Genomic DNA, 14,284 nt, shown 5'->3' on the forward strand with positions numbered 1-14,284 from the left:
AGGGATTCGCGCTCGTGCATTATTTTAATGTGCTTTCGCGTTATATTTATGCGCTCTCGCTGCTGACTGCATACACATACTGTATACACACTGCAAACACTTTTTGATAAAGCTCTAATTGGTTTTCTTTTGGAAATATGTTTCAAATGAATCCTGAATGCATTTATGACTGTAAAAGCATATCGGTGTGTGTCACAATCGCAAAATTGATCAAAGAAATCGCGATAGGTTTTTTTTTTGTGTCCATATCGCACAGCCCTAGTTTATTCAATAAATACAGTCTAAAAACAATCTAGCTTCTGAGTACTAAGTTATTAACCCAACAAGAGCGGGGTCAGTTAATTTTTTTGAAGTGGGCCGCGCAAACATATGTGTGTGGTTGTGTGGGCCGCGAGTTGAAAAAGGTTGGGAACCACCTTTAACTGATCATTATTTTATATAAATTGAAATGCTTACAAATGTCATCAAACTTTCAATTCATATGATTATGCACTTTAAAAAAATCTACAAATTATTATAACAGAAATGAAACCATGATTAAAGGTTTATTAATGTTCTTTGGAATGTGAACAAATGTCATTAAACTTCAGTTCATATTAGGGCTGTCAACGAATATTCTAAATTCGAATATATATTCGAATAGTTTTAAAAAAAACAAATTTCGAAGGTCAAATAATATTCGAATAAAAAAAAAAAAGTGGAAAAAACGTCCGCGGTAGTAGAGGCGTGGCTGTCTGCTTTGCCAGCGGGCACGCTAGCGCGCCTGAGGGTTCAGGGACTGGTCACAGGAGTCGCACTGTCTGGCACAGCATCACTGCTGAAAGTTGACGCGTCTTCATGGAAGATGGCAGCAAGTGCAGAGCCCAACTCGACCGCAGCAGAGAAAGTGAGGTAAAATTGTTGACCCGCGAGATAAAGTTGTATGCAAGCTACAGTTAGCATACCATTCGACCACTAGCAACATGAGGTCACATCTCAAAAATGTGCACCCAAATGAGCATGGCATAATGTGTGGAACTCCAGCTAAACAGTCACGTCTTGACACTTAATGTTACTTTGCATCGCCCGCCACAAGCTCTTTGTCTGCAACACGACAAGAGTCCATAACGGATAAATAAATTTCGTTCATTTGTAAGAACATGAGACCGATCATTATCGCGGATGGGGCAGGTTTCGGGGAGTTCTGTCAAGCAATGGAACCGAGGTTTGATTATTCATCGTTTCATGTCAAGGAAAGGTTCCACGTTTACCATGTAATACATTGTCAAATATGTTTAAACTTAAATAGACTACCTATACAAGTAGTTATGTCTCTTTGTATTATTTTGTCCTGTTATTGACGTAATGCGCGTCATTGACAACATGCGCAACCAAGTGTTCGAATAGTTCGAATATTCGTGTTTTTTTTAGAGGGAATATTCGAACGTAATTTTTGAGCAATTTTGACAGCCCTAGTTCATATATTACCTAATGCTCTTTTTTACATTTGAGAAAAAAATAGCTTAATTAGTAATTTTAAGCACTTCACAAACTATTTGTGTTAACATATTAATTAACTCATAATTATAGTCTGTAAAGGTCATAAGTTGTGTAGATTCTACCATTTACACATCTTAAATCATTTATTAATTATTTATTTGTGTTTTTTCAGTACCCAATCTAATGTGGAAACTATTAATCATTTGTAAATGTTTACAAACACTTACTAATCATTAATAGTATATTTATTTTGCAATCTCGATGGTAAATTGTGTCCAAAATGACCTGATTTCACCCTATTTTCACATCTTTACAAATCAGTTTATTTATCATTTCTTCGTTTTTGCAGTACGCAATCTAAAGTTGAGTTAATTCATTATTTGTAAATGTTTATAAACATTAACTAATCATTCAGTTCCTTTATGGGCATTGGAGTTTTAGCTGCTGTAACAACATTTGAGTAAAGTTGGTAGTTAAGTTTAACTAAATGCTTGCTAAATACATAACACACTGTAATTTGAGTGCAAAACTTTTTTTTTATTATTGCCTCAACACTTACATTAGTATAGTACTGTATAACATTAAACAGAATATTCCTTGAATCATACATCAATAGAAGAAAAGTTTTTTTTTTTTTTTCAAGAAACTGCTTGTTCATTTTTTTACAATGTAATATAAACAGATTGAGCCATGTTCCCTTATAGTATTAAGAGAACTTCAGACCCCTTAACCAACTCTTAAACCTACCCATACCACCAGACCGGTCCCTGACCTTACCCGAATCACATCTCAATAGAAGCAAAAGTGTTGTTCATTAACAAAGGCCTTTAATCATTGTATAACATCTCTTAAAATCATTTGCAGATTTTCAAGAAGTGTGTGATCATATAAATTGAAAGTTTAATGACATTTGTAAGCATTTAAATTAAAATGAAATATTGATCTGTTAGTCATTAGGTAATGTTTAATAAGTTTATTAGTAAACATTAACAAGAACATTATCTCATGTTTCTAGCTATTTAAAAATATGTTAACAAATGACCTCTTAAGCATTAAATGTTTGTTAATGATTGAGTAATGAAAGTTGTTATTAAAGTGTTACTGACTAGTGAGAAACATCATCTCATGTGTACTGCACGTCGACGTGGACAACAACGCAGAAGTATAAATGAAAACTGACACATAGCCTATGGCAGGGTTCCTCAAATCTTGTCCTGGAGGGCCAATGCGCTGCAGAGTTTAGCTCCAACCCTGATCAAACTCACCTACCTGTGATTTTTCTAATGATCCTGAAGAAACTGATTAGCATGCTAAGGTGTGTTTGATTAGGGTTAGATCTAAACTCTGCAGGAAACTGTATCTCATGGGCCAGATTTGAGGATCCCTGGCCTACGGCGTGGGTCCGACACAGTAGTATAAATCAGCCTTTATGTTGCTTCTCGTCACTTCGCTTCGCATAGTGTTAGGGAAAAAAAAATTGCACTAGAACACAAAAGACAGTCTACATCCCACAGCCAACAAGCGTGTATGTTCTACGCTTGTGTGAGAGAACATAACTCTCCCATACCAGCAGGTGGCAGTAGTCTGTGTTCGACATTCAAACAGGGAAACTGGAAGAGCTAGAACTGTGTATATTCAAAGCAAGCAGTGCATTGTCAGCACTTGGTCGTCTTCTAGTGGATAAAGAAAGAACGAAATGGAATGACAACAAGTGTCTGTGCGATCCCTCTTTACTCTGAAAGTGAAAGTCGTGACATTGCATGGTAGTCATACTCAGAATTGATGCTCTGCTTTTAACCCATCCAAGTGCACACACACAGCAGTGAGAAATGAACACACCGTGAACACACACCCAGAGAAGTGGGCAGATATAGATCCAGCGCCCGGGGAGCAACTGGGGGGTTCAGTGCATTGGCATCAAGGGCACTTCAGCAATGGGTATTGAGGATGGAAAAGAGTGCTGTTCATTCACTCCAGCTTGGTGTATCCCGGGCTTTAGGTTTACTGTACCAGCACAAATAGCACAGTAGCTGTTTATTTAATTTGCATTTGCTTTAATAGCTATAGCATGTGTTGTGGGGTAATGCATTATAAGTAACGTGAGTTAAGTAATCTGATTACTTTTTTTAGGTAACTAGTAAAGTAAAGCATTACTTTTAAATTTACAGAAGTTACTGTATTTTTCGAACTATAAGTCTCATGAGTCCTAAAATACGTCATGACGAGGAAAAAAACATATATAAGTCACACTGGACTATAAGTCGCATTTATTTAGAACCAAGAACCAAGAGAAAACATTACCATCTACAGCTGCGAGAGGGCGCTCTATGTCTTCAGTGTAGACTACAGGAGCACTGAGCAGCATAGAGCGCCCTCTGGCTGCTGTAGACGGTAAAGTTTTCTATTGGTTCATTTCCCTTGGTTCATGTCAAATTAATTTTGATAAATAAGTCACACCTGACTATAAGTCGCAGGACCAGCCAAACTATGAAAAAAAGTGTGACTTATAGTCCGGAAAATACGGTACTTTGTTTTCCCATTTATTCACTGACACCTCTCCTGTCCCTGTGTTGCGTGAAATTAGGAGTGAGGTGCAGAGGCACTTCCTTCAGCCTGAGGCACTTTTGGTGTAAAAGGGCCTTTACAGTTACCAAAAAAAGAGTTACTTAGGAACACAAGAAGTTACTTTTGTTATGGAGTGACACGGTATTGTAATGCATTACTTTTAAAAGTAACTTTCCCCAACACTTTAGCTACTGCTTTTCAAGATTTGACAAATGCAGTTTAGTGCTTACTGGTCACTGTTTTACTGCTCCCATTATTGAAAATAAATCTTCTGTTGTTGTTTTGTAGAGAGAAGAGAAACTTCATTTACTAACCCAGGCGGCTGAAAAACACCAGCAAATGTATAGGCTGGCAATGACTGGTCAGGGCATTGACCGCCATCTCTTTTGCCTCTACGTAGTGTCTAAGTACCTTGGACAGGACTCCCCATTCCTCAAGGAGGTGGATTTTTGCATTTATGCATTTCAGAAATTAAGATAATAAAGTAATTTAATTTGAAAAAACATATTTTATGAGAATTGATAGTGTCCTGATTTTTCTTCTTCTTCTTTTTATGACAAATTAATGATAAAGGACATTTCTGCCTTTGAAGACATTTATGTATTTGCCTTGCTTAAGAGCAATGTATCTTATATTCTTAAAAAATATATTTTTTAATTCCCTTCCTGTCTGTTCAGGTGTTGTCAGAGCCTTGGAAACTCTCCACTAGTCAGACTCCTTTGCAGCAGGGGGAGCTGTTTGATCTGGTGAATAACCCAGAGTATGTTACCAGTGGAGGAGGATTTGGACCGGTGAGTCTTTCAAAGATTTCATAATCTGGTAATATTAAAATTCTTTGGTGAAAGGATCGAATTGAACTTTTTATTCTATTTTTTTTATAACTTAGGTTGCAGATGATGGTTATGGTGTGGCCTATGTTATTATCGGTGAAAAGCTCATCAATTTCCACATCTCTTCCAAGCATTCTAGTCCAGAAACGGTGAGAACACACACAACCTGAGAATCTGTGAAAATACAGAAAATGCTTGTCCTTTTTTTTGACAGTAGATGTGTCATCCAAAGGAATGTGAATTTTGGGGTATCAAATACCTGCACTATAAAAACATACTGTAAGTTTCAGAACTCAAAACTTTCCTGTTAGTCTAAAAACAGTTTATATTGAAGCCAATCTGCCAAAACAAAAGCTTGTGGAATGTGCCTTTTTATGATGTAACACCGTCATCCGAAGAAGATCATCAACGCCTGCCTCTACATCACTGCCTGTTTAGCCCCACCCACCATTTCACACATAATGTAAATAATGACAGAGGCAAACGCAGGTCTACTCAGAAACCAAATGATAAAGATGCTCCGAAAACAAGACGTTGTGCAGTGACAAGCTGTGGAAAAGTCTTTGCATTGCCTTCCTTCTGATTATAACTAGGGCTGTCAAAAAAATAATCGAATTTCGAATATTCGTCGATTTTAAAATAAAAATTCACATTTTAGTTGAGCTTTAAGGAGGCTGCTTTAAGGCCAGACCCGGGTATACTTCACATTCCGTGCTCCGTTCCATCTTGCATCCGCACAACAATGGCAGACGAGCTCGATATGCAGTACCACTTCTGTCTCAAAAATTCAAAACTCAAAAATTGCCTGCACGTAAGCTGGGTGCGCGGCTGTCCGCGAGCTCTCTTGATGATGAAAACGACAATGCAGACGGTGCGTGGATGCGGATGGCCCAAGTATATTTTGGCCTTTATCAGTGGCGCACGACATGCGATGGCAATGTAAGTTTCATCACATTATACTTTTCTTGTTAGCCTATCCAGTTGAAGCCACTATGTTCTTTAAAAATTTGCGGAAAAAGAGAACAACAATGTGGAGAAGACGTTGTTTACTTCAAAACTGAAACCAAGCCATTCACACAGAACGCATATTTCACACATTTTTTAGAGGGACACCGCTGGACTCGTGTCTGGGACAAGAGAGCCATATGTTTAGAAAGCCATGTAAAAGTAATGTATGTTCAACTTTTTAAAAACATATCTCGAGAATTTATGGTTGGTTTTTCCCCATCCCATTGCATCTCATGTTTTTAATTGAAAAATGTACTCTGTGTGATTGGCTTTCCGCACTCTGTATTAAACTTTGTCTTATTTATAGTTGTTTAAGCAACTTAATTATAATTGGTTTATAAACATTTTTTTTAATATTATTTACTTAACAGGCATGTATTCTAATGCTTTTATTAAACGTGCATTAGTCAGGAGAGAAGCAAAATAGCTTCTCTTCACCCTAACTGAAATTATGCATTTTAAATTTGTGTATAATTCGAATTTTGATAATATACAAGTAAAAAATTCGAATAATTTTTTTCTTCCATTTTGACAGCCCTAATCACAACATTAGGAAAGAGTGGATGAGCTTTATTTTTAATGAAGTTCCAGACTGAGTCAGTAAGAACTTGGTCTTGGTTCACTTCATTTTACCGCAAATTTGTTTAAAAACAAATGTTTTTAATCTTGGTAAAATTATAAGTGGACCTCTGAGAAAAGTAAAAAATAAAAACAAAGGCAGTTCATGCCCCTTTTAAAATGCACATAAAAAACAAGTGCTCAACTGAGGTAAATAATTTATCCGATAAGAAGGCATACACATAAATTCTGATGGAAACACATTTACAGAATAAATTCCTCAATGTGCTACAGAAATCATATGTGGCTTTGACTCAACAGATCATGTGATTGGATAACTGGACTTACCAGTGGACCAATCACATTTCACACTGCATTGCATTTCCAATGTTAAGTCATTCTGAAATGCCTGAGCCAATCAAAATGATTTGCTATAATTAGGCTACCGCCCAGAACTACACATGACTGCATTCCCAAACATCAGGCATCTGCCTCTAAATGCAATAACAATACGGCATTTGTATTGTTTCCTATGCATACTGCATTCATCTGAGGCGCATGTCATTATTATTGCAGAAAAAGAGCCACAGTGACTTCTTCGGGTGCAATAACTTCCATTTTTATTGTTTAAACTTTGCGCCAGTTTCCCAGGAAGTGACCATTTGATCACTTGAACACAAGAGATGGAAACTGTGTTTTATTCTCGAATGTTGTATGCAATATTCCGTTCCTTTAGAAGCATACGTGGATAGTGTTGTTCTTAAATGCTTGGGGGATTTCTCTTTCTTAATCATTTATTTATTTATTTATTTTGCATGGTTTTTCTTCAGGACTCTCATCGCTTTGGAAACAATATCAGGCAAGCAATGCTTGCTATGCTGGATCTGTTTCAGCTTGACAAGAAGGACCTAAAGTGATTTGACTGGTGAAAGGATTATGCTTTTAATGACTCGTGTCACCTTAACTGTATATCAGCAGTGTTGAGAGAATCTCATTCTGTTGTTATTTGTGCTGGTGCCTTAACATATGTCTCAACTCCATTTCATTACCAAGACTACTTTCACTTTCAGCTTTCAGTATATTTTACTGAGATGTACAGTTTCATAGATATTTCAATAGATGACATTCTCTTGATAAGATATCAAGAAACATAATATTCACTTGGCTGAAGTGTTGAGTTCCAAATCAAGCGATACTCAGCTCTCCATTTGTGCTTTAAGTTTGCAGTCTGATATTTGCAGTTTTTCAAATTAAGAGTTAAGTTATGAAGGAAATGAGGTTATGCGGATGATAAGTTTCTGAAGACCCCAAGTGTGCAGTCTTTTATTATGGATTTTGTACACATTTTCTCAACCTCTCAACCTGATTGAATGGGTTGGTATCGTGTCAATTCAGCATTGAAAGGTCACTACGTTTTAATGCGGGATGTGTTAACGCTTATCATATGCCTTATCACATTAATTGTACATTTTATTTCTATTTGAATTCATTTCATTTCCTTCCATCATATTTTAGGTTTTGATTTGAGTGTTATACTGTAATCATTTTGGAAATCATTGTCAAAAAATGATTCAATTTCTGGGAAAAATTGAATGTATTCTGAACTCAGTTATTTATTTTGTACGCATAAAAATGTGTTAATGAGTAATTAATGAGTGTTCTCTCAAAGTACATGTATACATTTATTTGGAAATTCAGAAGAAGCATTAAACATACCATAAACATATTAATAATGTGAATAATGGAAGCCGTTTTTTTTTCTCACTTATTCATGTCTGGTCTAATAAAATAATGCTGACTTATTTACGAGAATATTCTTTTTTATATATATATATATATATATATATATATATATATAAATATATATATATATATATAAATATATACATAAGTAGGATGCTTCACTAAAGATAGACTCTGGGAAATCTTAAACATAATTTTTACTTTCACATTCAAATTTTGTTGCATTTTTTGCAGTTTCATTGCATTTCCTATTTTTTTTAAGTTGATTTGTATGAATTACTGGTGTTTTTCACACAGGCCAGAGTCCAGTCATTGGCCTATGAAAGCCATCTCTTAAGTAGGCTGCATGAATTGAAGTGTGTTCCTGTGTTATCAGTATGACATCATCCTAAAACAAAGAGAAATGTGGTCAAGCCTTTATTTCCTCTTAAAAACAAAATGCGGAACTTTGGAAGTGTCTCTATAAAGAATGTTGTGTACTAAAACTACTTATTTAATTGTTAACTCCCACTTTATATTAGGTGTATTGCTGCTGTTGAGATGGGATACGAATAAAGTTAAGGACAGGTTTCGTGGTATGTGTAGATTTAAGTAAATAAAATGATTAATTCAAATGTTAGTAAGTAGTTAAAGACGTAATATAAAGTGGCGCCAAGTACTCGATTTAAGAGTGCAAAAAAACAGCATAGCTTTACAGTATTTCACAGTACAAAACTATTCCATCCTTGTGAAATTACATCAGTCATCTCTTAAGACATCAAAAATACATTCTGTTAATAAAAGAAAGAAAAATGTTAAAATACTTAAACCTCACACCAGGTAAAAGAAAAATTGTTTTTTCCTGCTCCTATTTCTGTGATTTGCTTTAAGCAGTTGAATGTATGTCAGTTTCAATCTAAATCTTAGTCCTCATGAAAGCTGCAGTATACATTTCATCACAAACACCATCATTTATCTGGGCCTGGGTTGCGTTTTAATATCATTGTACTCTATAATAAGAAGAATGTTTGGATAGAGTTTCAGATACTTTTCATAACTGTATTGCAGCAGTTGATAATTATGTTCTTATTTGAAGAGATCTGCTCTCGATTAATTTTTATTTTCAGCAAATAGTGCTGTGTTGTGTTGCAAAATGAAATGTAAAAAGTAGAAAAAGGAGATTTGATCTTCCTGTTTTTTTTCTTAAATAAATAAACATCCGTTTTTATGGGTCTACGCAACCTGAGCCACTAGAGCACTGTAATTTGATCATTTTTTTTACTTAAAGGGCACCTATTATGCAAAATTCACTTTTACATGGTGTTTGATCATAAATGTGTGTTGGCAGTGTGTGAGCAATACCACCCTAGAATGATAAAAATCCACCCAGTGTTTTTTTTACAATCTCAATAATTCATAAGCAATGTCTCAGAACGCCCTGTTCTAAGATTGCTCTCACTGTGACGTAGAATTGCGCTAAGCCCCACCGACGTGGTTTGATTGACAATCTGGTTTTGACATAGACCCCGCCCTCGGCGATCTGTACACCATCCTCCATTGTTTCAACGACAGCCGGTAATGTCTCCTAAGAAACATAAGTGTTCTGTTGTGGGATGTAATAATGAACATAGTAGTTTTCACTTACTTCCGACATCAGAGCCACTGAAAACGCGGTGGATGGATTTTATTTACGAAGGAAAGGCGCCACTCAAAATTCCAAAATACGTTTATGTTTGCGCGAATCATTTTTTGACTGACTGTTTTCAGAACGAAGGTCAATTCAAAGCAGGTCTTGCTTCAAAGTTAATCCTCAAGTGTGGATCGTTGCCTACTGTTCGCGATCCAACGTCACCTCCAGAAGAAGTAAGTGTATTTAATGTTTTTTTATAGCAAATGTCGATGTCAGCCAATTCAATAACAAATGCGTCTAAAGTTGTTGTCGTCCTCGTAGAATGTCTGTGTAATTTAAACCTTGTTTGTATAGTGTGTATCCACAAGTATATAATTTAAAAAAAAAGATATTTTATTAAAAACTGTGTATGCTATGTTTATACAAAGGCCAGCACATCGACACGAAGCTGTAGAACGAGGGATATTGGCGTGCAGACAGAAACATCAAAGCTATGCAGTGTTGGTACACAACTGTCAATGAGAACGCTTCAAACACACCACAGGAGTATCAGTATGTTTATGTTTTTAACTATATTTATATTATTTAGTATACAATATAATATTATATAATTGTATTAACTAATTGTATTTTTATATGCACATTTCGAAATTAATTTTCTGTAAAGTTGCTTTAAAAAATTGTATTGTGAAAAGTACTATACAAATAAATTTGAATTGAATTTAATAGCCACAATAGAGAAAGTGAATCTTTGCTGAAACTTTACTGAATTATATATTCCAGGTGTCCAGACAGAGACAACATTGTCAAGTTTTGATGTTAGCACAAAATTCTAGTGATGTCTGGCACATAGAGAAAGGTAAATAACCTTAATCATATCATTTTCTAGATTTTTCTAGATTTTTACAGACTAATAATTGCGATGAAACTATTAGCGGATGATTATGTGTTAGCAGATAATATATATATATATATATATATATATATATATATATATATATATATATACTGTATGTATATATAAACACCACCATTACATTATATGTAATGACACATTGCTCTACTTATTGTGTGTTGTCATGTTTGTATTTAATTGCAATTGCAATCTCCAGGAATTTCAAAGCAGTTGGAAAAAGTGTGCAAGTTGAAGGGTTGTGAGAAAATACGTAAATGGTTGCATAGTATAAAAAACCACATCTATTGGACTGCTGCATCATCAAGCAGTGGACCTGAAAGAGTGGCTAAATGGACGTCTATGCTAAACCATATGCAAAATAAGCACACACATGAAGACAGCAATTTTCCAGCATGTCTACATGGAACAAGGAGAAGTCGAGACACAAAAAAGTGGCTAGCTGCTGGTATGTAGGCTAAAGAAGCAATAGTTACTTTTAAAAAATGTATGCAGATCATATAGCTTGCCTTTTTTTATTTAAAATTACATATCATACTATAGTAACACTTCCAATAATTTAGGAACACTGCCATATCTCAAGTTGGAGAAAGTTCTCTCCAACAAGAGAATTGTGAAGGATGTTGCCAAGCTAAGTCCGCACTATCAGACTTCTTCTATCGAGGTTTTCCACAGTGTAATACTACGGTTTACACCAAAAAATGTGGTTTTTCCATTTCTGGGAATGTTGTGCAGGTAATGTTATTGTTGTAAAAATAAATTTACTTTTACATACACTGTAGACATAGTATGTTGAAAATGTATTTATTGCTTACAGACTATACCTGGCTGCACTACATTACAATGAGAATGCCGGGCGTCCTCAAGCCACAACAGCAGCTGGTCGACCGGTGTTCAAAGTGACCTTTCCAAAGGCCAAGAAGGGAGAATACCGGGTCAGAGAAGTTAAGACACAAGCAACATTCAGTATGTATAAAATGAGTTTACTTAACAAATTTACTACAAATGTACATATCTTTTTTGCATCATTTCTTACAAGCTATTTGAAAACTCTATTTTACTAATTTAAAATAAAATAAAATGTTATATTGCACAGGATATGTGGATGACCTGCTGGACCTCATATTTGATAAAGTCTTTGTGGATCCTGCACCATATGTGGATGATGTTTTGAGGATACCAATACCACCAGCATTGTGTGCAGAGTTTGACCGGCCAGAGAAGGAGGAGGCCATCTCTAGTAGGGTATCTCGCTTTAATCAATAGGTGGTCGAAAACCTACATAACTACCCTGGGCATCAGGAAACTCTCTTTGAATCCTCAGGACCACACAGGCTGGAATCACAACTCGAACTTTTCGTCCAAGGAAACCCCAGCACCAGCTCACAAAACTCTGATAAGCTAAAAATCTGTAACGACTAACGCACACACACAGGCACGTTCTCAAAACAGGGTTCAAGGATTTTTCTGTGTTTTTTTCTTTCAAATATCTATCATTTGTTGTCTGCAGTTGAAATATTTGATATTTAATTGATCATGGTTCAGTTTATTTTTGGAGGAATGTCCTTTTATTAAAATTATTTAATTTCTAAACTTTTTTTGTACAGTTCAGTGTCTTTATACATAATGTAAATAAAAAAAATGTATATGCAAGTTGTTGTGAAATTATTTAAGGCTATAATATGCTTTGTTTTTTTACTATAATTTCCTTTGAATATAACCCGGGAAATATTAGACTAAAAATTCAAACATTTATAATATTTAGAAGAAATTGACATTTTTTCTTAAATGTGCTAATCATTAACACTCACTGTTGTACTCCACGAAGTCGCAGGGGACCATAGTCAGCCCTGTAAATGTTAAAAGCGTTTTGTAACGAAAACACATTGAAACAAACTGGATCCATTCCGGGATGGTCTACCATACATGATGGAGTGACTTGAAGTTGTTTCATCCGTCTTTTAACCTTTGATACAGCAAATAGCGTCAGACAGTTTTATGTCACGTATTATTTTTTGCAACAATTACAAATGTAAATAAATTAATACCTGTTCTATCTCCCTGCAGCATATATTTTCTGGTTCTGTAGCCATCTTCTCACATTTGCCACATAAGCACCTGTACGACAAGTAATGTCAACATGACGCAACCGTTCCCTCGCATAGATATAATTTAGTTTGTACTTAGCAAACGTTATCACAGTATTTGTGTTTGTAGTTTCAAAAAATTGCGCTAACGTTATCACAGTGTGTGTGTGTGTTGCACATACATAATTGCAAAGGGGACGCGATTAAAATATAAGAACATAAATGTATCTAATAACCATTCAGAGACGTCCTGCTCCATTCTCAATTGTGTTTCTTCTGCCGGAGTCTCTTCATCATCTGGGTCTGATTCGGGTTCAAACATATACGGCTGAATGCCGTACAAAACAGCGGGTCTCTCACTCTCAGCCATTCTGCTTCTACCGGCTGTTCATTGCCATAGGTATGCAAGTTACGCCCTCATCCAAAGGCAGGGCGGGGATATGCAGCTCATTTATATTTAAGGTGGTACACACCAAAACAGCTCTTTTTAAAACAGGCCCCAAAAATGACATTTTCAAATGGTTATAATAAATTAACTGTGGGGTATTTTGTGCTGAAACTTAACAAATACATTCTGGGGACACCCAAGACCATTATTACATCTTGTAAAAAGGGGCATAATAGGTGCCCTTTAAGTCTGACTTTTTTAATAAAATAAATATTTCTTTTGAGACCCTTGCAGACCATCAGATTTACTATTTTTGCACAGATGCTTTATTATTTTCATGTATTAGTGAGCCTCCTAATGCCAGTTTTAACAAATTTGGATTTGGTTGACTTCCTTCTATCATTTGAGTCGCATCTTAACTGGCAAAGCAATTTGAAAATATGAATGTTCAACTGAAACTAGTTACATGCTTATCCATCTATTTGTCTAAAATTAAAACCACACAATATTGTCTTTTTCGTAAGATTTATAATCCAATGTTACACATGGTGTAAATTGAGGTTCTAAGGCTTTAAGTGCTCTAGTAAATTGTAGTGCAAATGAGGGCCATTGCTGGATTGGTGACTGACTCTAAATTGAGCTGGAGGACACCTTTGTTCATGGCCTCAAAGAAAGCAAAAACAGAAACAAGAATAGACAGATAGACAAAATACTTTAGGGCCGCCTTTGATCTGCTCATGTAGGTTATCACTATATAGTTGTGTATACTATATTTATTGTTGCTTCTGGCTTGTATGCATGAGAAAGAATTAATAGTAAGGAAATTGATAATTGCACATTAGGTTCTGAAACGCCACTTATTTTGCTAAGACTATGTCTGTCAGGTGATGTAGAGCTGGACCCTGAGGTTAGATATCAAAGGCCAACTGTATCCAACTGTAGTTCTAATATAGGTCAAGTATCAAGCAAATGTACTTTAAACCTTGTTAAATGTATATTCAGTTATATGAAGAGACTTCAAAATGTGTCAGTGGGGACCAGCAACTCTATGGTTACCCACATACTTTGAAATGTCTTTCAACCGAAGACAGAAACTTATACAGG

At 35.5% G+C, this 14,284-nt stretch overlaps 1 protein-coding gene and 1 long non-coding RNA gene across 4 annotated transcripts in view; one reads left to right on the plus strand and one right to left on the minus strand.

Moving 5' to 3' along the window:
- The window catches only part of LOC132108132 (uncharacterized), a 40,706-nt gene that overhangs the window by 23,592 nt on the left and 2,830 nt on the right, over window positions 1-14,284 (minus strand). The window lies entirely within an intron of this gene.
- LOC132108121 (carnitine O-palmitoyltransferase 1, liver isoform-like) overlaps window positions 1-14,284 on the plus strand; it is a 36,435-nt gene that overhangs the window by 14,100 nt on the left and 8,051 nt on the right. For 2 of the 3 annotated variants that reach the window (XM_059514694.1, XM_059514684.1), the window contains 3 exons: window positions 4,333-4,485; window positions 4,722-4,835; window positions 4,931-5,023. In XM_059514694.1, coding sequence (XP_059370677.1) covers window positions 4,333-4,485; window positions 4,722-4,835; window positions 4,931-5,023 — 360 coding nt within the window. Of the gene's footprint in view, window positions 1-4,332; window positions 4,486-4,721; window positions 4,836-4,930; window positions 5,024-7,270; window positions 8,174-14,284 lie in introns of those variants that run through there. The other variant, XM_059514701.1, reaches the window with a different exon arrangement.

The sequence above is a fragment of the Carassius carassius genome, chromosome 2, assembly GCF_963082965.1.
Source record: "Carassius carassius chromosome 2, fCarCar2.1, whole genome shotgun sequence".
Classification (NCBI taxonomy): Eukaryota; Metazoa; Chordata; class Actinopteri; order Cypriniformes; family Cyprinidae; genus Carassius; species Carassius carassius.